The 23,335-nt window shown below is 58.6% G+C and overlaps 2 protein-coding genes across 3 annotated transcripts in view; both read right to left on the bottom strand.

The window, feature by feature from the left end:
• Window positions 1-12,173: 12,173 nt before the first annotated feature.
• On the bottom strand, window positions 12,174-13,652 carry OVCA2 (OVCA2 serine hydrolase domain containing). Of its 2 annotated transcripts, none has more exons than XM_044993972.1 (2): window positions 13,418-13,652; window positions 12,174-13,355 (listed from the first exon to the last, which is right to left on the bottom strand). In XM_044993972.1, the coding sequence occupies exons 1-2, from the start codon at window positions 13,631-13,633 to the stop codon at window positions 12,879-12,881; spliced, it is 693 nt and encodes a 230-aa protein (XP_044849907.1). In that variant the 5' UTR covers window positions 13,634-13,652; the 3' UTR covers window positions 12,174-12,878. The 2 variants fall into 2 exon arrangements, with proteins under 2 accessions (XP_044849907.1, XP_044849906.1); XM_044993971.1 differs by having other exon boundaries at window positions 12,176-13,369; window positions 13,459-13,652.
• Window positions 13,653-14,089: 437 nt separating this feature from the next.
• DPH1 (diphthamide biosynthesis 1) overlaps window positions 14,090-23,335 on the bottom strand; it is a 51,087-nt gene continuing 41,841 nt past the window's right edge. The window contains exons 8-12 of the mRNA XM_044993634.1: window positions 22,641-22,797; window positions 20,257-20,357; window positions 17,892-17,970; window positions 16,869-17,003; window positions 14,090-15,396 (exon numbers count right to left, since the gene is read on the bottom strand). Of these exons, the coding sequence (XP_044849569.1) occupies window positions 15,292-15,396; window positions 16,869-17,003; window positions 17,892-17,970; window positions 20,257-20,357; window positions 22,641-22,797 (577 nt within the window). The 3' untranslated portion in view covers window positions 14,090-15,291. The remainder of the gene's footprint in view (window positions 15,397-16,868; window positions 17,004-17,891; window positions 17,971-20,256; window positions 20,358-22,640; window positions 22,798-23,335) is intronic.

The following is a 23,335-nucleotide window of genomic DNA, read 5'->3' on the forward strand; positions in this document are numbered from 1 at the left end:
GGAGCCATAGCCTCAGGGCTTGTAACTAGGGAACCACTGAAGGGACAGGGCCTAGTCACCTCTGGAAATTAGCTGTACAGCATCAGTGAGCCCAGGATGGTGGTTGGGGGGGGAGTTGTGACCCATGTGGGGGCAGGGTGATACTGCTGCCTCAAGGGGTGAGCTGGACACTGGGTTTTCCTCTCTGCAGCAGTACTGGTCTTACCCGTTGCTGGGTCCTGGACTTCCTGGCTCCAGGGCTGCAGTCTGTCTGAGCCGTCATCTACGGGCTGAGTTACGCTCTGTGTGAGGGAATGGAGCAGAGCCTGCCCAGGTGTACAGTCAGTCCCGTGTCTCTGCTGGCCCGGCCCAGGCCTGCATGATCCCATGGCTGTGTGCTCAGTCACAGCTGGGGCCTGCTTCCATTCCACACCAGGCCTGTAGCACCCAGCTCTTCCAGGGTGCTGAGGGCTCACATGCCTCAGCTGTGTGGGGAGCAGGTCCTGGCCTTGCTGCTGTCTCCCAGTCATTGCTGCATGGTGCAGGGGAGGGAAGGGAAGAGGCTGGGCCTTTGCCAAAGCCAGACAAAGGCAGGGGTGGAGGAGGGGGTGAAGGACATTGCTATTTCTAGGGATACCATGCAGCTGGGGAGGGGTCTAGCATCTTAATCACCTTATGCTCAGTGCCCCCCACCCCAATGCTGTCTGTGGGGTGCTCCCCTGGTGCTCTCCTCTCCCCAGCACCAGCCTTGCACGGTGCTGCTGGGAGGAGTGTCCTCGCCCCCTGCCTGTGCACGGGGTCAGGGCTGGCTGTGGAAGAGAGACACCCTGCTGCTTTCTGAGGGGGCTGGGGCTGCACTGCTGGATTCTACCTGGGGCTGGACGGGAGGGTGCTCCTGTGTTGTGGTACTTCCAGCCTCCCGGAGCAGTAGGAGTTCACATGCAGATTCTAGCTCTCACCGCACATAAACTCTTACTGTTTGGGGAAACCCAAGGGCTCGGTGGAGGCTCTGGCTGATGTGCTCTGCTCTGTGCTGTGCCCTGCTGCCTTAGACCAACCTAGGGAGAAGACATGATTAATATTAGGGGGGGGTGCTCTCCCCCCATCAATGTCACCCATGCTCCCAGCAATTATGCCCTCTGCCCCAGGGCCACCATTCAAGGCTGCAGCTCTGGCATGGTAACACCAAGCACAGGGGAGCCAGACCCACAGGCTGAACCAGGCAGGGATGGGGTCCTTGGCCTCGGTTTGCCAGGAGCTGGGACTGGGCGAGGGGATGGATTACTTGATGATTCCCTCTGCTGTTTGTTCCCGCTGGGGCACCTGGCTCTGGCCACTGTTGGAAGATGGGACCCTGGGCTCGATGGCCCTTTGGTCTGAGTCAGTAGGGCTGTTCTTATGTTCTTAACCATGGGTGGGGCAGGAAAGACAGGCAGGGGCACAGTGCTGCAGGCAGTGGAGGTGACCACCAGGCAGTGGGGGGGGGCTGGCCAGAGGTTTTGTGGCATTCCCTGCACAACGGAGCCGGAAGAAGCCTCTGGCCTTGCCTAAGCTAGAGCCATGGGGCAGGGGGGTGGCTGGGTTTCATGAAATCCTGCTGCGGACGTACAGGGGCAGTGTTTCTAACTTAAGTATCAGAGGGGTAGCCGTGTTAGTCTGGTTCTGTAGAAGCAGCAAAGAATCCTGTGGCACCTTATAGACTAACAGACGTTTTGCAGCATGAGCTTTCGTGGGTGAATACCCACTTCTTCAGATGCTTGCATCTGAAGAAGTGGGTATTCACCCACGAAAGCTCATGCTGCAAAACGTCTGTTAGTCTATAAGGTGCCACAGGATTCTTTTCTAACTTAGACCCCCCTGGCTGCACGGAGCCCTGCCTTGCCCCCAGGGCCGGCTCTAGACCCCAGCGCGCCAAGCGCGCGCTTGGGGCGGCGTCCCGCAGGAGGGCAGCAGGCGGCTCTGGTGGACCTCCCGCAGACGTGCCTGCGGAGGGTCCACCGGAGCCGCGGGACCGGCGACCACCAGCGCGTCCCCCGCGGCATGCCGCCGTGCTTGGGGCAGCGGAAATCCTAGAGCCGCCCCTACTTGCCCCCCTGGCAGCGGGGTCAGTAGGCTGGAGACACGGCCGTGCAGACTGGCTTCAGCATAAAGGCTGCACAGACTACAGCTGGGGGACTCCTTCCACCCCCCTAGCCCTGCACCTCACTGTAACCCCTCTCATCCTTGCTCGCACCTTGTGCTGAAGTTTCAGTGGCAGGACATGGCCTGGAGCCCCAAGCAGGAGTTGGAGACAGCTCAGGGCAGACCTCTAAAGCTGCTTTCCATTGCCTCAGTTTTCCAGTATTTCTGGCAAGAGCTGCTGTGCTTGGCGCGAGCCCTGGCTGCCTGGGTCCCCGGATGTGATGGGACGGCAGGAGCAGCGCGAGTGGTGTGGGAGCCTTTCCACCGGAGGTGGGGGTGGGTTTGCAATGGGTGCCCAGGGGACGGGGCTGCTGCTGATGTCCATCAGGGCAAAGAACATGACTAACTGCAGGACAGATAGACGCATGCCACCCCATGAGCCCAGACAGGATAGGCAGCAGCTCCTAGGGGTCAGGACCCACCAGCAGGCCCAGAGGGTCTCCCATGGCAGGGCTCAGCTTTCTTCCTGCTGCATCTGGAAGCAATTCCCAACCCTGCTGGAACGTGCCGCTTGCTTTGGCAGCCTCAGCCCTCCCTTCTTACAGGGAACAGGCCGTCCCCAGCACAGGAAGTGCCTGCTTGGCTCCGTCGCTGCTGCTGAGCAGAGGCCAGAGCAGCCTGCAGCCAGGTTTCAGGATCGGGGACTTTCCTGCCCCCAGAGCAGGCTGACTTCCCTAGCCAGACCCTCGCTAGGCACCTGGCTGCCCCACTAGGCGCTACCACCCCGCTGGGTACAACAGCCCTGGCACAGCTCTGCACAAGGGACTGTCACGGGGCGGATGCACAAAGCTCACGGGACAGCAAAGCCTGGGCTGTAACGTGCCAAAGGGAGGGCGGTGGGGTGGGGAGCTGCTGCTGCGGCAGGGGGTGGGGGGGGGAGAGGGGTTAAATTTGGGACTTGGTGGAGGGCCAGGACCAGCCCTACCCCAGTCCCACTGTTTAGGCTCGACATGCAGGGCGGGGCCGGCTCCCCTCCCTGGCCAAGGGGTGGTGGCTGCCGTGACAGTCGCTGCTGCAACATTTTCAGAAACCCCCCCCCCACACACAATGGCTGCATGTGGGCTCTGGTGGGTGCTGCAGCCCCCCCCCCTTCCCCCAGCAGCACCTGTCCCTGGAGCCCCCCCCAGTCTCACCTGAGCGCCCCCCCCCAGCCTGCACCCACTGCGCCCTCCAGCCCTGCACTGGGGGCGGGGGCAGCCTGCGCCTGTCAAGGGGAAACGGCAGCACGAACCCGGGGGGGCGGGGGGGGGGAGGCGTCATGTCTCTGCCTCCTTCATCGTCCGGACAGACCCCCCCCCCGCTATAGAACGGGGGGCGGTGGAAGACCTGCGGGGGGGGGGGCTGGGAAAGCTTGGCTAGTCCAGCCCCAACCATGGGGAGGGTCCGCTGGGGGGGGCGGCGCGCCACCCCCCCCGCACCCCAGATCCTAACGTCAGTCACAGCCTTGTGCCCCCCCGCCATACCCCCCCCCCGCCCCCGCTTGCCTGCTGCCGCCGCCGGCCGCGCTGGACTCGGAGCCGCCCGGGGCCGGGCCCGACGGGCACTGAGGGCGCTTCGCCGTGTCCCGCCGGCTGGGCCGGACCAGTCGCGGGGGGGGGGGGTGAAGGGGCGGGACGCGCAGTCAACAGGTTGCACAACCCGAGCGGGGGGGGGGGGGGGCAAGGCGCGCCAAGGCCGTTTCCCCCCCCCCCCGGGGCCGGGCAAGCGCCCCCCCGCCCGGCACAGCCTGTCCGGGACGCTTCAGGCCGGGGGCCCCTCCGGGCCCGGGCGCTGCTGGCGGGGGCGGGGGGTGTCGGGGCCCGGGGGCTGCTGGCAGAGCGCGGGGGGGTCTATGCCCGTTCCCGGTTTACAGTCCCCCCCCTTCGCCCCAAGAGGCTGCAGTTAAGGCTTATTTGCATATGCTAATTGCCCTGCTCCGGGGCGAGCTGCGGGCGCCGCACTGGGACGGGGGGGGCGGGGGTGTCTCTGCGCCGCACGTGGCGCCCCCAGCCCGCGCCCCCGCACGAGCCCTGCGCACCAGCTCGGAGCCGCGCGCGCTCGCGCTGCCTGCTGCGCGGGCGGGTCACCTGGGCCGTGGGCACGCGCCTGTGGCCCCCCGGGGGGCGGGGCCGTCTCCAGCCGGTCGCCCCGGCGGCGGGGGCTGCAGGGCCGCGCCTGCGGCTCACAGCCCCGCCCCTGTCATTGCGCGGCGCTTGGGCAGAGCCGGGCTCCCCGCAGGGTAACGGCTCTGCCCGGAGCACCGGGCTGGACTCTGCACCCTGCGCTCTCAGGCCGGGAGCAGCGGCCACTGGCACAGTAAGCGGGTCTGGCCCTACTGCGGCTCCGCTTGTGGGGCTCACGTGCCCACTGTCACTGCGTGGAGAGTTTATGCGGGACGTGTCCCCTGCGCCCCGGCTGCCCTCACCCACCCTCACGCCTGGTCTGAGGGCCCTGGCGCCTGACTAGTTCCAGCGCAACAAGACACCCGGACGCTGCCGCAGAAGGGAAGAGGGCAGGTAGGGGTGCACATTGTGAAGAACCCTCGTTACAGGCGACATAACAGCTCCTTTCTGTTACATAGTTCTCCCTAGGGCTGCACCACTTCCGGTGACTCCTGAGCTGTGCCCCGACTATGGCAGGGGATGCTGCGGAGTAGGGTCTGATACTGATTGGAGGACAGCATCTGCTCTGGAAATATGGATGAGAGCAGAGTCTGGAAAAGGTGCAAATAGGTGTCCAGCTGCAGCCCTACAGCTGTCCAAAATGGTTCTTAAGCAGAGCCCTCTGTGGACCATGCCCTAGCACCTTTCCGAAGTGGTGTACTGAGTCTTCAGTTATTCACTCTCATTTTAAGGTTTCATGTGCCAGTAACACATTTTAACGTTTTTAGAAGGGCTCTTTCTATGAGTCTATAATATATAACTAAACTATTGTTGTATATAAAGTAAATAAGGTTTTTAAAATGTTTAAGAAGCTTCATTTAAAATTAAATTAAAATGCAGCGCTTCTCCCCGCCTCCCGACTGGTGGCCAGGATCCGGGCAGTGTGAGTGCCACTGAAAATCAGCTTGCTTGCCGCCTTTGGCACATGTGCCCTAGTAGCATGAGCTGTAACCCAAGGAGCAGGGTGCGATCAGGACGTGGCATGGCCTAACAGCATACAGCCCAAGAGCCATTTAGATAGCATGAGTCAGAAAAGCGAGTTTGCAAGCTAACTAAGGGACACCACAAGGCTCTGTCTCAGGCCACAGGCAGCTGAGAAGGAACTGGAGTGATGCCAAGTCTACCCTTCCCTCTATGTCCTCACACTGGCACATGAGGATGTGTAGGGCATAGACTTGGACACTGCTGCTGAAAATCTCCAAAGGCACAAGGACACCCAGGTGCACCCAAAGAAGAGCACCCATAAGGACAACTACTTGGAGAACAACCACCCTTCTTCTGGGTGGGGCCTGGTGGGTTTGCAGATGGCAGCACTATTCTAGCTCCTGTCACAGAGGAGCTGTAAAGAGGAAATACATTACGCCCACAGCTTAGCAATGCTGGCCACACCCAGCCAGATATCGTCTTTGTCTAGCTCTCATGCCTCACCTACCAGACAGCTAAGCCTGTGTCTCTCTTCCACTGAGGCGAAGCATCAACTGGGGCTCTGACGCTACCCTGTGTGATGCTCTCTGTGGTGGATCACGTCTTCTGGGTATTGCTCAACCCTGACATTAAACTTCATGAGAGGTGGCCAAGTTGTTATCAAACCATTCCGGACATGAAGGGCCCCAAGGCTGCTCCAGAGAGCGACTTGAGATTTTCTCCCTCCCCTAACAGTCCTGTTCTTAAACTCAACCTCCAAGTGTCAGACTGAGCAACTGCAATTGGGTTGCATCTGCCACTAAATTATTTGCAGCAAACATGTGGATGCCTTGACTCTGTCTTAACCCACTGCCCCAGCTCCCAAGACCATCTTTTTGTGACAGTGAATTTGCACTCAGCTAGGTCAGCTAACGCCTGGCTGTGGCCTGAGGTAGTGACTTAGATACCCAAGGGGATCATGAAGAGGGTGAAGGCTTTCGGGGTTTTGTTTGTCCCCTCCCCTCCCTGGGAACATTAGTGTTCCCTCGAGCACAAACCCCAGGATGGCACAAGCAAGCTCTCGTCTCAAGCACTGGTTCTCAACCTGTGGTCCATGGACCCCTGGGGAGCTGCAGACTGTGTCTAAGATTTCCGAAGGGGTCTGCATCTCCATTCAGAATTTTGTAGGAGTCCACACATGAAAAAAAGGTTGAAAACCACTGGTCTAAAGACTGAATCATTCCTGTTCTTTTACGGGCCAATCCAAGATCCCAGTCAAACCAGTGGGAGGGATTTAATCTGCTAGAATGGGTTGAATCAGACTCTAGATGTATTTTTCAGAGGAAGGAAAATCCTTAGGATCTTCAAATCACTTCCCTAGATGAAGGCCCTTCATGGAAAGGAAGGTAGGGGTTATCCAGACAACATGCAGCACATGCACATGGGCAATGAAAGGACTGCAAAAGTGGGGAGAGCAACTCAGAATGCCACCCATGCACATTTGGTCTGGCCGTCCCTCCCCACCCCCCAATCATCCCAGGAGAGAAGGGGCTCCAGCTTTATTTTTCCATCAGGGCTTCAAGCCATAACTTACACAGTGGAGCTAATTTTGTTTCCCATTAAAAATATAATGGATTTTTAAACTGGAACCCAACTTTTATGTTTCCAAGCAGCTGGGAATTCATACAGATGTCAATACTGAAGGGTAGAGGCAGGCCAGAGGAGGGGAGGGATTTGTGCCTTGTCTCTGCCACGGCTGAGGCTGAACTATTATTTTTTGTAGCTACTTATGGTCTGTGACATGACTCGCTCCTTTCTGTACTGGGATTCTGCCACCTATTCCTGCCCTAAAAAGCAGCCTATCTAAAAGAAAAATGACTCAATCAAAATTGTATTACCTTGTCCTTATGCACATCAGCTCTTACTTGCATCACCATGGACATCAGAGAAAGTACAAATGTGTGCAGCTCTTAGCACCATGGGGCCTAAGACTGATTGAGCCGCCTTCCCAAGGCACCTCTGCAAGCACAACCTAATGCTAACATAGAAATACATAATAAAAGCCTTGGGTTTGGTTTGGTTTTTACCTGGGTTCAGTTAAGAACCAGGTGCAGATCCCTATTTTGCATCAGAAGGGGTCAGGCCTGGAGTGTCCTGCCTTCCTTTGTTCTGTCCTCTGCTGGGAAAGAGTCTTTTGCCCCAACATGTCACTGCACAAAGGGCCCATGAAATCCTGCTTCTCTGCTGTGCTCCTGGAAGAGGGCTGCAGTGAGACGGGAGCACAGGGATCTCTTGGGCAGAGGAGACATGGTTCTAGGGCTGGATCTCCCCTAGAGTGCAGCCTGGTGGCCCACCCTCCCTTTGGTTTTACTGGAGCTGCAGCTAGAATCTGGCTTTTTCAGAGTTGGCGTCTTTATGTAGCACATGCTATTGTTCCCAGCTGACAGCTCTTGGCTGAGTGGCCTTTGTGATTCAGCCATGTGTTTATCCCAGCTAGTGGCCCAGCCCAGCATGGGTTTCCATGGAAAACTTCCATCAAAAACAAGGAGAAAGGGAGCTGGAGCAAGAGTGACTCAGATGCAACTGGAAGATTCTGTGGGTTAAATGGGGGAGGAGGGAGATACTTCATTTGAGACCATGTGTGTCTGCTCCTTGCCAAATGCAGACACCAGGGGCAGGGAATGACCTCGTCTCTCCACACCTGCCTGCCTGCAGTGATCCAGCATGACTCCCCTCTGCGACATATACTCCTTCCTTCCTGTCCACATCCCCCATTATGTTTCCTCTCTGCCCCTTCTCAACACTCTCCTCCCTGCTCCGCACACATTTTCTCCTGTCTGCCCCCTTCCGGGCTGAGGAAACAGTTCCAAATACATTCCAGGCATACAGACAAGCTTGGACTCAGGGGTCTGAGTTGCGTAACTGTCTGTGAAACATGTTGATGATTTCCATTTGTACCCTCACCCCAGCCTCATGCGTCAGCCTCCTCATGTTGTCAGATACTTACGAGCAGTGCTCTCTTGTTTATAAGGAAAGGCAAAGAGCTGAGTAAGAAGCTTGGCTTGTGGTTCTGGGTTTCGTATCAGCAGTGCATGGAAACGCCTGGCTCTGTTCAGTGTGCACCCCATTGCGGGTGTCTGGGGCTGAAGGGCTTTGACAGATACAGAATTAGTGGGGTCAGGAATGAGTCTAGACTGGGGACAGTTCGTATTGAAATAAAATGAGAGTTGAAATGGAGAAGGGGGTGGGCTTGGCTGGAAGTTGTACCACAGCTGAGAAGGGGATAGAGTAAGATGGGTGGAGTGGATAGAAAATGCAGAAGGACAGGTGGGGTTTAGAAGGGGATGTGGGAGGTTTCATTGGGTTCGACATTACTCTCTTCAAGCCCAAGTTCTAGCTGCCCTACCTATTTCCCCTTCAATACCTTTGACTAGTGGGAGGAGGAGACGTCTGCAGACCTTTAAATAGGCTCGTTCAGCTGAGGGGCAGAGGGAAAAATCGCTCCCAACAGCAGAAGTGGGGCTCGAAATGGTAGCTCTGTTAGCGGTAAGAGGCAGGCCCAAGCCCTTCTCCTATGCAGAGCCATCACACTGAAGGAGAAGAGAAGCAGAGCTTTCACCTATTGCCTGCTGGTCCCATGAGGAACATAGACTCTGCTGTGAGGAAGCTCCCACCTTCAGAGCCCTAGCTGTTAGAAGCCATTTCTGGGAACAGGAGGCAGAGCAGGGCCGCACAACAGAGAACCTTACACTACAGTAGTCACTGGTATCATTACACCAGGGCCATTAAGAAGTAAATACAAGCAGCCAAGAGACCAGAGCCATCCAAGCCACTCAAAATCAAACCGTAAAGGACAGTGTGTGAAACATCATTGCCTGGAATCCATTAGCATGAGTAGTTCAGTCATTCCTTACCGGAACTCAGCTCAGGGCGTCCATTGCACAACTTGCTGAGCCACCCTCCTCCTCGGAGAATAATGCCAACAGGCCTCCTCAGGGAATGCTGCGCTAGTGACAGCAGTACAGTCCTGCAGTCACAGGCTGTGACTGGGCAGGCTTCTCCCACACCCCTGCCTCACCAACATGCCCCGATGCTGCCATGGACAGCTCCTCTCTAGGAGCCAGGGGAGGTCAGTCCTTGAACTTTCTACCAACAGGCAACTAGCGTCAACAGTGGTAGTGATTTTGGGGATAGATCTTCCTCTATTTCCTTTCCAGTCACACTCCCCAACGCTGTTCTGTGCTTCTCTCGTACACAGGCCTTTCTAGAGTAATACTCAAACTCAGGGCTTGAGTGTGAGCCACAGAGCAGGCTGCATGCATGGAGTGGGGTCTTTAATATCACTTTGTATTGTTGTGCAGGGCTGAACACACAGCAAGGTAATACCTACTTTACACCAGACAGAGAGAGTTTTGAAGTTGTATTGTCTAGTTAAAGGGAGCAGGGAGCCAGGACTCTGGGGTTACATTTTCAATTCTGCAGTGACTCACTGTGTGTCCCTGGGCAAGTCACTTCCCTCTTCTAGGCTGCCATTAGCAGCACTGACCTCTTGTAAAGCGTTGTGCTATCCTTGCATAAAGGGCCAGGTTTGTAAAGGTCTTCAGGCACCTGCAGGTAGGCACCACACAGGCTTTTCTAAGGTGCCTGACTCCATGGGAGGAGTTGTGCTTTAAAAAATCCTACTAGGTGCTTATCTGCATCTTCACATGCCTCAATACTTTTACAAACCAGCCCGATTTACATGTTTGAAGGGAGGCAGGTACTATAGGGTTAAGAGGCATGTGCAGGTCCTTACCACTCACACCTTTGGTTCCGTTCAGGGTACAAGTGAAAGCTGGTTTGGTGCTTTCTTCCTGGTCCTCCTTGCTCCATCCTGACCAGAGCCGTAGGGTAAGGGGCTGCAGGTGAGGGGTTGATGTGCACTGGCCTGAACTATTTAGCACAAGGCCAGTCAAGCTCTGTTGTGTTTGTCTGGAGAACTCAGTCGAGACAGGAAGCAGTTGCTATACTGCAGCTCAGGAGCGGGAATTATTCCCTTACTTCTTAGTCCATGAAAACTGCTGCAGACACTTGTAGCCAGAGTGTGAAAAATTACATCTTTGAAAGAATTGACTCAAACTTGGTTTCTGCAAAGTGCTTGTCCAGCTTTCATAATTAAGAGCAGCTCAGTGGAATGAGCAACACCAAAACCAAGAGCATCTAACTGTTCTCTCTGGGCCTGTCTCACTCTGAAATGCAGGCTACTAAGGAGTCTGAGCACCTCCTTAGAGCGGCGCTACCTCTACTGTGCATGCAGCAGTCCCTACAGCCCATCTCAAAAGCCTTTAGAAAGCTGAGCCTGACTCAGAAGGAACATGGGAAAGTTGTGGCAGCTTGTATGCCTGAGGCGGAGACAGGGCAGGTCTCTCTTTCACTGAATAATCTCTGCTAGCACCTGGGTGCCCACCCTCCTACGCAGTGGTTCAAGGCTTGCAATACATTCACAGCAGAGTTGTGTGTGCACGCATAGACCACTGCTGGATAGATTCTGACCTGTTCTTGAGCTCGGACAAACCATGGCCCTCTGCTGGCTGAAGCCAGACCTGCCACTGTATTGTCACCATCCTCTACTAGACAATCATACCTGCAAATGCTGGTTCTCTCATCTCCCATGCTTGGCTCACCCATAGGATGTGTCTTGGTACTATGGAGATAATGGAGAATGACTTTTAGCTCAAGCAATTTTGGAAGAGGCATCCCACAGTCTGTTCCTTATGATCACAGGGGTATGATTTATCCGTTTACTACAGTGACTATGAACTGTCCACCTGTCAGGGTGCAAATGCTGAAAAAACATAATGTTGGATAGTTTTAAATCCTGCAGTTAGCACAACTACCACAAGAGGGCAAAATGCTCCTATCAGCCTGAATCAGGTCACAGAAACTGAAGGCACCTTAGCCTAGATCTGCCTACCCCCCTGAAGAATTGCAGGACTTTTCCTACCCTCATCTAGATCTATGAATACATCAGCAGTATTGTGTGATCTTCAGGGATCATTCCCGAACAACACTATCATCTCCCCCTGACAGCAACAACTGGGATTTCTTCACCTGCTCTACAGCTGCAGAGAGACCACCTTTGAGACCACAATACTGTCCTGTTAGCACCTAGAAGAGGGTATGAATCCCATCTGGGAACTGGGACAGTGTCATCACTGTGATGTTCTCTCTTCTATTGAGACACGGGTTGTGTTGCTCTGGAACAGGTGTTTTCAGAGAGAATCCTTTTAAAAGAAGCTCTTGACTCGGGCTTTTTTCAGGGAAGTACCCTTGGCCTCAGATACTGCTGATTCCACTTCAGAAGTGGCTAGTACAACCAGTGTGAGAAGCCCAGCAGAGCCCCCAACTCTTTCCCCCCCCGCCCCAACCCCCTTTTTTTTTTTTTGGAATGAAGCTTACTGTATGTTGCAGGAAAATGTCTCAGCCAAAGATCTGGCCTAGGTTTGGCAAGCAGGACTGTCACACTCAAGGCTCTTCCTTTGAGAAAATGCACTTGATATGGGACAAACTGCAAGGAGTGAAATTACATCTAGCCCTGGCTGGATGTGCACAAGAACTTCTTAGCTAGGAGGGGAATGTACCAAATGCCTTGGCACCAGCAGAGGGGCAGATGGAATCTTTTCTAGAGCTAGAAAGTAGCAGCTTTGGCACCAAGTTTGGCCAAGTAGCTGGTTTTCTTTGAGGGGACACTTTGGGGCATAAAGGCTATGTGAGATCCTAATGCTCTGCACCAACCCCTCATTCTGTGTCTCTGCAGACACCTTCTCTGGCCAAGATCAATACCACTCAGAGCAGCCAGATAAGTCTCCATAGAGACCACAAGAAAAACTACACAGCAGACTTGTGTGGCCTTTCCATTATGAGGCTCCTCATGCTAGTGCTTTGATGCTCTACAAAATGAGATTGCAGAAAATGGGAAACATGTAGAGAGCGAAGGCGTGGGGGGGGAGAGGGGGGTTGTTAATATTCTCCTGAGTTATTTCACCAAAGAAATTCTGGATCTGAAGTGAGGCAGCAAATGCCCTGTCCTAACCCCTCCAGGTGGCAGGAGAACACAGGGACCTTTGGAACCTACACAGACACACGGACGACAGCTCAACTGGAGTTCCATTTACTATAGATCATATCACCAAATATCCATCTCCTATGACAAAACTCCACCTGGCCTCACATCTTCTGACCCATGATAAGAGTCGTAGATTTTTAACACCAGAAATAGTATGATCATTTAGTTTGTCCTCCAGTAGAACACAAAACATTTAATTTCACCCAGTGATTCCTGTATCAAACCCGTAACTTCAAGAGTATCTTTTACAAAGCCATCTAGTATTGATTTAGAGTCCATGTGCCAGAGAATCCACCACAACCTGAGGTAAAACGGTCCAATGGTTGTTACCATATTAAAAATTTGTGCCTTATTTCTAGTCTGAATTTATCTGGCTTCAGCTTCCAATCACTGGATCTTATGATCGTTTATCTGCTAGACTAAGGAGGCCTCTGCCTATCAGAAATCTTCTCCCCCGGCAGGTGCTCCTAGGCAGTGATCACATCCCTCAACTTCCTCTTGGGGCATCTCAGTAAACCGAGCGCCTTCAGCCCTCCCCCCCCCATACCCAAGGGCAGGTCCCTCCTCTCTCATTTCAGAAACCTGGCCAAGAACTCGAGGTAGGCTCTCCTCTGGGGCGCGGCGGCGGGAACGAAGTGCCCCCCCGGGTGGGTCAGGAGGACGGGCTCCACGAAGTGGGACGCCAGCTCTCTGCTCAGGGCGGGGGCGATGACCCGGTCCGTCTCCCCCAGCACGTGCAGCGTGGGCAGGGCGATGGGGTCCCGGTAGTAGCTGCTGTGCGCGGCGGCCCGGCTCCTGAAGCCGGCGATCAGGATGGCAAAGCGGCAGGGGAAGCGCGTGTCGCCGCGCTGCTGCCGCGCGCACACCAGGGCCGCCAGCGCCGCGCCCTGGCTGAAGCCCAGCAGCCCGTCGAAGGGGCCTTGCTCCGCGAAGGCCCGGGCCACCGCCTCCAGGGCCGCCTCCAGCCCGCCGCAGGCGGCCGCTTCCTCCAGCGCGTCGAACGTCTCCTCGCGGGGCCGGGAGAACCACCAGGCGCGGGGCTGGGCCTCGGGCCGGGCTCCTGCGGGGCGAGAACAGGGCACGGGCTGCAGCGGGGCGGCGGCGGCACCGGGCCGGGTCCCGGTCCCGCCCGCCGCCCCGGGACGTTACCGTGCTCGGGCCCCGGCCCGGGCCCCGCTGCCGGGTGCGGCGCGCTCACGCTCACCAGCTCCGCGCGGCCCCGCAGCGCTTTGCGCAGCGCCCCGGTCCGCTCGTGGAAGCTGCGCTGGTTCTGGCGGTAACCATGGAGACCCAGGAGCCGCAGCGGCCGCTGCTCCCCGGCCATGGCGCTCCCCGGGACCGGATATCCGGCTGTCAGACAGCGCGCCGGAAACGCCTGCGCCCTGCTCGGGGCGGGGCTGCCGTTGCCATGGGGCTGAAGGGGGGTTTTCATTGGCCAGCGCGTGCTGAGAGGCGGAGCCGGGGCGGTCCAGCTGTGAGGGGCCCAGCACAGCCCCCCCCGCCTCCCCTCCCCTCGCCGGGCCGAGGCCGAGCTTGGAGGCCGAGTTCATCCACCGGCGCCCGGGGACATTCCAGCGCCCCCGCTGCACCCGTGCTGGGGTGACGGGCCCTGCCCCTCCAAAGGCCCTGGGACGCCCCCCCAGCTGGTCCAATACACGCGATGACCTCACCCCGGCCTGTCAGTCTCTAGGCAGCCAGCAGCCCCCTGGGGCCAGGCCTAGCTCAGAGTGCCAGGCAGGGGAGAGAGCCGGGGGGGGCAGGGCAAGGCTGGGAGAGCAGGGGGCTGCGGGTCAGGAGTGAGGGGCACCAGCAGGAGCCCAGGGCTAGGATAGCAGGGGGCTGCGGGTTGGTATAGAGGGGCAGCAACACAACTTTGGCATCTGGCTTCCGTTGAGTGATTTTTTTTCTTGGAAAGCCAGTACTTTTACAGGGCCTGCCCTGTCCCCCTCTGCTGTGAGCCCCTCTCTATCCCTCGTCCCTGCACCCTTTATCTCCCACCGCCACCCCCAGCAACACCACTGGTGACAGAGCAAAGACAACCACCCAGAAGAGGCGCAAGTTAACATCAGCTCTGACAGAGACAGGGGCTTGTTTCGCTTCTCCTTTATATCAATGTAATCAGGAGCAGCCCTGGGCAGGCACCAGTAATAAGGTGAAGGCTGCTTTGTGAGTAGAACCAAGGCCCGGGGAGAAGAGTCCACATCTGCCCACATGTGAAAGGACTCTAGGGCTGGAGGACACTTTATTTCCAAGTTTCAAAGAGGATTTTGCAAACCATGGAAGGTGAAACACAAACTGACAAAGAATCTGTCCCTCTACTGCAACTGGCACATTTATCAAGATAACTACAGTGTGTAAGTTAGGGTTCACTACTGCCCCCCAGCTGAGCCTTGATGTCTGCACACTGGGGCTGAGGCACCGAGGGGAACAGAGCAGCATGTTGGCCTAAAATCCATCTTCCCCAGGCGGAACACAACCGGAACCTTGTCACTGTTCCCAACTTTGTGCTTCTCAACATCCTGTTAGTGAGACTATGTCCAAAACCCAACAGAGTTGAAGGGTCTTTGCATGGCCATTTCCACCTCTCTGTAGTACACATGGGACATTTCAATGCAAATTAATCATGGTCTGGGCCCAGCTGTTCCTCAATGGGAGATCTCAGTCCAGTGCCCAGGGAACAGTCCCTATCACAGAAACCACTGCTACAGCTGGTCCTTTCAGGCAGCCTCCGTGGAGACACTTTGGGCTGAATGGCCAGACACTGAGAGATGGTTCTCCAGGGCAGTGAGAGAGTGGCCCTGCCGCTTCCTACTCTGTACCTGCTCTGGGTGCCAGTCAGTCAATCTACAGGGCTGTTGATCTGTCCCATTTCACCAGCTCTGAAGTCAGACACAGCCCTTCCTGAGAGCAAAGCTGGGAATGCTTGTTTCCAGGCTGGTAACTGCAGGGCTGTACCTGCCGATATCCCCATTGCTTGGGGGCTCAGGGGTGCTCTGGCTGCAATGGGGCCTTGTCTTGACAGCTGCAGTCGGTGCATTTCTTCCCCACACCAGCATCCACTGGTACCACAGGTTCAGGCAGCTTCCTCTACGGCCGAGAGAGAGAGAGCGCGAGAGAGACCATTCAGAAGAGGATCCTGCCCCAGGGTTCTGCCAGCACCATCCTATCATCACACCTGCTCCCTAGTCCCAGCTGCTGCTCTTGAAACACACCTGCTCCACTCCCCTTGTGGCCCCTATTAGGTTATCTTGGTCTCTTCCATCCCCCACAGAAAGCTCACGTGCTGGAAGTCATGCTCCCAGAGTGGATTTATGGGCATGCTAAGCCTCCCCTCTCATTTCCTAGGCAGATGCTCCTGCATTGCCCTACAGTGAACAACTGACAGGCTGTGACACAGCCCTTTGTGCTGCTTCTGCTTATCACACTCCAGACAGGCACTGAGCAGCTGCCACTTGTTACAGAAACAGCTACAATAACTCAGAGGAGCGCCTGCTCCCAGTCCCATCTCTCAGCGGGAACAGCCGATACCGATCAGACAAGATCGCTGCTTCTCATAGCCACTCCAGTCCTGCTGGCCCCTTAAATCACTTCCCAGAAAGTCCTCCAGACACCAGCTTCTTGTGCTAGGATATTGTGACACACCCTGCGAGAGCTGGGAGCCCTGGTCTGAGCCTACCCCAGAAAGCACAACCCTGCCACACATGGTGGGGAGCAGGAGCGCTGACCAGTGGGGTGAGCTGGCTCAGCAATGACCCCAGAGGACTCTGCTGGGCCTGCTCCACTCCAGAGGGAGCTGGCCTCTTGGGAAGCCACAGCAAGGGAAGCTGCTAGCATCCCTGCTACAGACTCCTTCTGACACACACAGCCGCAGCATGGGGCCACCATCGGAAAGGCTTCGGATTCGGAGCTTGAGGCTGGAAGTCCTGGGTCCATTTGCCATATGACCTTAAGTGAAAGTCTGTGCCCCTTTCCAGGCCAACGGGGAGCATGAGGGAGGGTGGTGGCTCCAGCTGCTGAGCGCTAGACCAACACCAAGCATTTCATGATCACCAGCCACTGGGTGGTGCTCTCAGCACACGGCAAAGCCCAGGCAGCGCAGGCTGCAAGTTGCGGGGCGGCTTCCTTGTCAACAGGAAAACCCCAAACCCGGAGAAGCAGGAATCAAACCTGTCCCAAGGGCTGGTGTCTCGTTGCCCAGGGCTCTGGCACTGTCCCCTCCATCCCTAGGGAGCACTGGGGCCACCAGCTGGGGGGCAGAGAAGGGAAAGGACAGGGCCAGGGCCCAGCTCCCTCCCGTTTCTGTCTTTGTCCACATACAACAGGTACAAAGCTCTGAGCACCTGCAGAGTCCTCTGGTGGTCAGGTGCAGGCAGCACAGGGTGTTGCCGCCTGACTGGGAGGGGTGAGGCTCAGGAGGAGCCAAGGCCTTGGCTAGGGCAGATTTGTGGCCATGTTCCCCAGCATCATCCCGAGAGAAACGGGTCAGGAGGAGGCAGCAGTGAGAGCTTGTGTCACCCCAGGGACCCTTCTTCCTTGCAGCCCCACTGCAGGTCCTTTACCTGCGTTGGCCGGCTGGTGCCCCTCTGGGGCTGCTGGCTGCCATGGTTGACTGTCCAGGGCCCCAGGGACTGGCCGGCGTAGAAATCCATGGGGTAAGTCTGCTGCCACTCGATTTCCTTCAGAGCCACAGCAGCCTGGATGGGTGCAAAGTCATGTCACCACAACAAAGGACCCAGATCCTCCACAGGGGAATCGCATGGAGAAGCGACCAGTGTACCAGCCCCTCTCAGCAGGTGCCGGGGGCTCAGACTGCTCCACACATGCACTTGAACGACTTAGTAGAATGGCTAGGAGCATTAAACACCAATCAGAGTCTCCAGCTTTCTGAGGTGCTGGTACTAAAAGGGCACTGCTGCGGGGAAGCTCGCAGCGCTGGGGTCCCTGGCTGGGCACTGCTGCGGGGAAGCTCGCAGCGCTGGGGTCCCTGGCTGGGCACTGCTGCGGGGAAGCTCGCCTGCATATTAAATCATGACAGAGCATTAGGAACAATCCAGGTGCTCGCTCTGATGTGGTGGGGGGAGCACCTGGAGAATGAGCCTGCAGCGCTCTGTGTGGTCTGCAGAAGCATGTGGAGGTGGCTGTGACTGGCCCTCCCACCTGACGGGTCACGCAGACCAGGCAGAGAATTACAAACGTGTCCATAAATCTTCCCTAAAATAATGTGCTGCTGGCCCCTTAGTCCCTGTCTGCAGCGATGGGGCAGCCCAGTCACAGCCAGGCTCAAAATTCCCCTGCTGTTATTTGTCTGTGCCCGGCTCCCAGAGCCTCTGCCCTCCTCACAACTCGCCTGCATTGGGCCAGGCCCTCGGTGGAGGAGCAGGAGGCATTTGGGGAGCTTGAGGCAGGCTGGGCGGGGCCGGAGGTGCACCTGATCTGTGCTATGGAACCAGTTCAGCCAAGGGAATGTCCATTCTGGGTCCCGAGCCTTGTCCGTTGGGTCTCCCTGCGGTGCTGGGCACCGGGGCGAATCCAGTCCCACCTCTGCCAAGGCGAGACCGAGGGCTAGGCCGGGAACTTCTTACCTCGTAGGGCGTGAGCAGCGGCTTGCTGAAGGCTCCTCCCCAGTCAATGGAGAGCCGGGGACAAGCCACCTGCACCCACCTGGAAAGGAAGCACAGGGGCCACTTAGTTCAGGCCAGAGCTGCAGACAGGGTCTGCTCCCTCCCGCCAAGCCACTGGGCAGGGCCTTGTGCAGCAGCAATGGGAGACTTGCTCGTACGCTGCCCGGTGACCCCACGGGCTAGGAACCGTGCAGCAGGGACGAGGGGGCCAACGCACAGGGTGCTGGGCAGTCACCTGGGAGCACTGTGGTTGCTGGCCTAGCTTGGCCGCCCCTGGTGGGGGCCCCTCTCAGACCCGGTCAGCTCCCTAGGGTGGGCGAATCCCCAGTGTGGGGGGGGCACGGGCTGCATTCGCTGGGGAGGGTGTTACACGGCGCCCCGAGGAGCAGCAAAGGTGGAGGCTTTGGGGACCTTCAGTGGCTGCCTTTATGGCCAACCCCCCATCTGAGGAGCTGCTGCCGGGGCCAGGGGCTTGGCCAGTCAGGGCAGAGGGGCCCAGCGGACACGAGGGAGCTCCGAAACTGCAGAGGCCACAGAGCGATTATCGTCCTTTGGAAAGGCCAGATCCTCCAGCTCACTGTGACAAGGGCTGCAGGGGCCCGGGGCTGCCCGCCCCCTGCCACCACCTGCTCGGCTAAGTGGAGGAAACCTGCGAAGCAGCAAACAGTGCTCGGCAGGTTTATTTCAGCTTGGCCTGGGCTGCATCCCCGTCACCAGGAACCTGTCCTGTTCTCCATCATGTTTAGCCGAGTCCAGCCGAGCGAGAGCGTCACATGAAGCAGCCCCGGCACCCAGGACTATTTCAGAGCCCAGGGTCAAACACGCAGGGCTGGGAGAGGCTACTTCCCGAGCACTGGGGCACATGGTCTGGGGGCCACCCCACAAACCACCTCCTGCAGCAAGGGAGGGAGATTTGCAGGCACCTCACTGGGCAGTGGTGCTCATTCCCCGCAGGTTGCTAACCCTGGGGGCCCACGGCCAGGGGAAAGGGGGTGACCTGCTTCTGCAGGGTGAGGGGTGGCTCTGCAGACACTCGCATGGGAGGGGACGCGGGATGGTGCCCGGACAAGCCCTGGAGAATAGCAATGCAGTGAAGATGACCCCTGGGGAGGACAGACGAATGCAGAGCCTGCCCCTCAGAGCATGGTGGGCCGGCACTCCAAGACACAGGCCATGTTGGGAGCAGGTGGGTGGCTCCACATGGACACGTCTTGCTGAACTAGGGCACGGGGGGGCTCATGGCCACATGGGATCCCAGAGCTGGGGCCTGCTTGAGTCCCCTGGGGGTAGCCCCTCTGATCCCAGCCAGGCATCTCCAAACTGGGTCCTGCCCCCAGCTACTGGGGTGGGGGCATGTTGGACCTCACTGGGGCGCATGCTTGGTATCTTGCCACTCACCACCACAGCTTCAGGGGATGGGGAGGGGGGGCCTTGTGGCTTCCTGCTCAGGCTCTATGCCTCAGCCCCCCAAGCCACTGCCCAGGAGCCTCCAGCAGCCAGAGCTGAGCTCTCCGCTGACACTAACCAGCGTTTCCAGGGGGCCTGCACCCGACTCCCACGGGGAGTGTGGGAGACACTGACAGCCAGGAGGTGCAGCCCATTGGGGGTCCCCACAACACATCATAAGAAGCTGGTCGGGGCCCTGAGCAATTGCTTGGCCTGCTGTTGCCTAGGGCCGGCTCTGCTGACACAGCACCTGTGCTAGGACAAGTCCCTGGGTCTGGGTGACACCAGGGAGCGACACTCCAACATCCTGGAGTAGAGACAAAGGCCTCGCTGCTCCAGTGCCCTAATGAAATCACCGGGACTGGTTCCTGCCCCACGACCCCCTGGGGAGAGACTCCTGCTCGTACAGTAACAAGAGACTGGATTTAAGCCCATTCCCAGTCCCTGAGGGTGCGCCTGCCTCCGAGCTCCCAAAGGGAGATGGGCCCACATGCCACTGACACAGCGTGTGCCTCAGGAGGCCACAGGGGCCTCGTACGAGACCATCACGTCCAACCAGCCATGTGCAGAGGGGCAGCGCCAGGCTGGGGTTCAGCCCGGCACCAGGGGTCTGCCCAGCCAGCCCCATGGACTGGATGGGGGAATAAACTGGACATCTGGCACACGTGAAGGACGGTGCCTCCTACACATGTGCACTGGCCCAGGCCCACCTCCCCCCTGCAGAGGAGACAGGCCAGGGCTTGGGGCAGAGGCGGGAGAGCAGGGTCCAGCAGGGAGGGGGAGCGAGGGATCGCCTGGGACGGCGCAGAGGCAGGTGAGACAGGATCCAGAGAGCCCAGGGGAACAGGGCAGACACAGGCAGAGCAAGGCCCACACTCACGCCTCCACGTCGGGGAACAGCTGCAGCTTGCTGGGGAAGATCTCGGAGAGCAGCACCCTGACGAACGGGAGGCCCAGGGCTTGGAGCCGCCCCTCCAGGTGCTGTGGGGAACGAGACATCGGGAGTGTTAGGAGAGCCCCAGCTCAGGAGCCCCCAAGTGGCAATGCCCATCGGGGGGCAGGGAACGTGTCACTCCCTGGGCAATGCAGCCTCCGCTGCCCCGACAGGAACCCTGGGTAAGGCCCTGCCAGAGCAAAGGGGGGGCAACAAGCAGTGGAGGGGCTGCCCAGTACAACCGGGAAGAGCCTCAGGAGCGTGGGGGCCTGACCCCTGGGATGGGGGGTGGGGTAGTCGATCCCATAAGGCTCTGGAGGCCCCTGGTCCCTCCAGCCATCACTGCTGCAGCAGGGACGGGATGGGGCCCATTAGACAGAAGGCTGGAGCAGTCCCACCTGAGCCCCGGAGAGGGGGCTTCTCTCTGCCCAGATAGAAGCAGCCCAAGCAGCAGCAGGACAAGCTCCCCCACCCTCACTGCCCCTCCCGGGTCCCTGGCCTCTCTGCAGGCCTAGCAGATCTTTGGGACAGCCCCCATACAGCACATGGGGGACTCTGGGGTGCAGCTCCAGCAGCAGAGCAGCTAGAGCCCACACCCCATCAGCAGCTTCGCTCAGCTCCGCCCTCAACACTCGCAGCTGAGCCTAATGAAGTAATTACTGTTCAATGACAACAATCTGTTCTCGTTAGCAGCAGCCTTCTCCTCGGCTGCCTGCAGCAGGCTCTCGGAGGGGGCAGCTCGCAGCAGGGTCTGGGTGGGCTCCCCTCCATCCCGGCACAGCCATCACTGGTCATTCTGCCTCTGTCCTGCCCTCTGGCCGTCACAGCCTTTGCCACAGCAGCCAGGGAGAAGGGATGATTTAGTCAGGGGTTGGTCCTGCTTTGAGCAGGGGGTTGGATTAGATACCTCCTGAGGTCCCTTTGAATCCTGAGAGTCTATGATTCTAAGCCACCGGCAGCAGCATCCTCTGTCTTGACCCATGAGGGCCCGAGCTCCTGTAGGCCCAGGTCTGCTCTCCCCGGCATCATCAGCAGAAGGGCCCAGCGAAGCCTGCAGCCACTCTCGCTCCCCTCCCCAGCGCTGCCAGTGCCCTGACCCAGAGCAGCCCCCATACCGCAGCCCTGGGCCCTCCCTGACCCACAGGAGCCCCCAGAGCAGCCCTGGGCCCTGCCCCCCAACCCAGAGCAGCCCCCCCAGTCTGATGCACCTCCCCTCTGACCCCTGCCCTCCCTGACCCAGAGCAGCCCCCATGTCAGCCCTGCGTTATTCTAGCCCTGCAGCCTCTCCCCCCCGACCCCGGCCCAAGAGCTGCCTGCTCGCTGTGCTGTGCCAAGCTGGGGGCGGTTTTGTGACTTGGACTTGAGTGAACCCCCCAACTTGTCTCCAGTGTATGGGGGGGCGCTCTGGGCGTGATCCCAGGCTGCACGGTGGGATGTGGGGCGGGGGCACCCAGGGATGCAGCAGGTGCCTCTCTCCCATCACGTCCCTGTGGCCTTAGCCAGCTGTGGAGCAGCTACGTGCTGTCCCTGCGCTAGCCCTGGGATGCGTCGGGAAAGGGCCAGTGGGAAATGGATGAGGCCAGGATGGGGCAGGAGGTGGAGTCCCAGCCTCAGGGAGCTGCTGCCATGCCCTGAACTCAGCAAGGATGCAGCACTGCAGAGCCCCAGCCCTGCCTGGCCCTTGGCACTGGGCCAGGACAGGGGAAGCAAAACCAATCCCGAGTTCACGTCACTAAACTAAAAATAGCTGAGAATTAATTGCTGTGTGGCCAGCGTGGGGCTCGCGGGGCCGGCTCTCTCCTGCGAGGGGCCCGTTTAATGAGGCCTCGGCACTGGCTCCCTCTCATCTCCTGCTAATTGTCCTGCCAGCTCTGCTCCCGAGCTGTAGAAATCCTGGTCGATGGCGATCAACGGGCATGAGCCAGGGCCACGAGGCAAGTCACTGGCCAGGCGGGATCCCCTCCCTGCCCCACTGCACGGTGAGGCCAGAGGGATGATGGGCAGCCGCTCATCCATGCAGCCAGCCACGCGGGAGGCACAACCGGGCAAGTGCCAGGACAGCAGCGGGGCTCGGGGGGGAGTGCTGCAGACCCCAACACGTGGTCCTGAGTGGGGCAGAGATGGCTCCTGGACGGCAGGGAAGAGGGGGCAGCAGCTGATCCCGGAAGGGGGGATGGATTCTGAGAAAAAGCCAGTTTCTCTTTCCTGCTCCTGGGGCGCAGTGAAGCTTAACCGAGCCCTTTGGGGGATCTGGCTCCACAGAGCAGGGCTGGGGGGAGTCTGATCCCCAAGCCAAGCCAGCTGCGGGTCAGACACATCTCTGGAGGTACCTGCAAGATGGAGGTGGAGCCCTGGCGCCCCAGGGTCCCGAGAATGAGTCCCCAGCTCTGGGCGCGGGCGGCGGTGCGGATGGCCTCCTGCCGGGCGTGCTGCATGCGCTCGTGGGCGTAGTGCTCCCTGGAGAACACTTTGCTGTAGGGGTCGTACCTGCTCAGAAGACAGAGAGCTGAGAGCAGGCACGGCTGGCAGTGCCCAGCAGTTCAGCCCCTCCCTGGCGTTAGACCTTCAGGCGCTGCACTCGCAGCTGCCCACAACTGACACAACATTCGGGGGGGGGGGGCTCTCTCTCCCCGCAGGGAGGGCAGGAGGGGGGCTGACCCCCTGTTCCGGCAGGGAGGGTCCTGGACAGAAGCACCGGTTCCCTCATGGCTCTGCAGGCAGCTCCAAACCACTGCCCCTCCTGTCAGCCACAGGCCGCTGGGCCCCCCTCTGACCGCATGCTGGGAGGGGAGGGTTACCGGCTAACTGCCCCTCCTCCACACCCCGGGCGGGCAGCACAGACCCACAGGCCTGCCAAACCCCCCTCTCCCCTCCAGGAGGCACGGACAGCTCCTCCGACTCGGCTCCTGGCCGGAGAAGCCAGGTGGGGCAAGGCCAGGGCTCTCTGCTCTCCTGGTGTCCCCCGCCCTGAGGCAGCCACCTCCGGCTGATCTGTCAGTGCCAGCCTCTCCCTGCCAGGCGAGGA

This window comes from Mauremys mutica, chromosome 19, assembly GCF_020497125.1.
Source record: "Mauremys mutica isolate MM-2020 ecotype Southern chromosome 19, ASM2049712v1, whole genome shotgun sequence".
Taxonomy (NCBI): Eukaryota; Metazoa; Chordata; order Testudines; family Geoemydidae; genus Mauremys; species Mauremys mutica.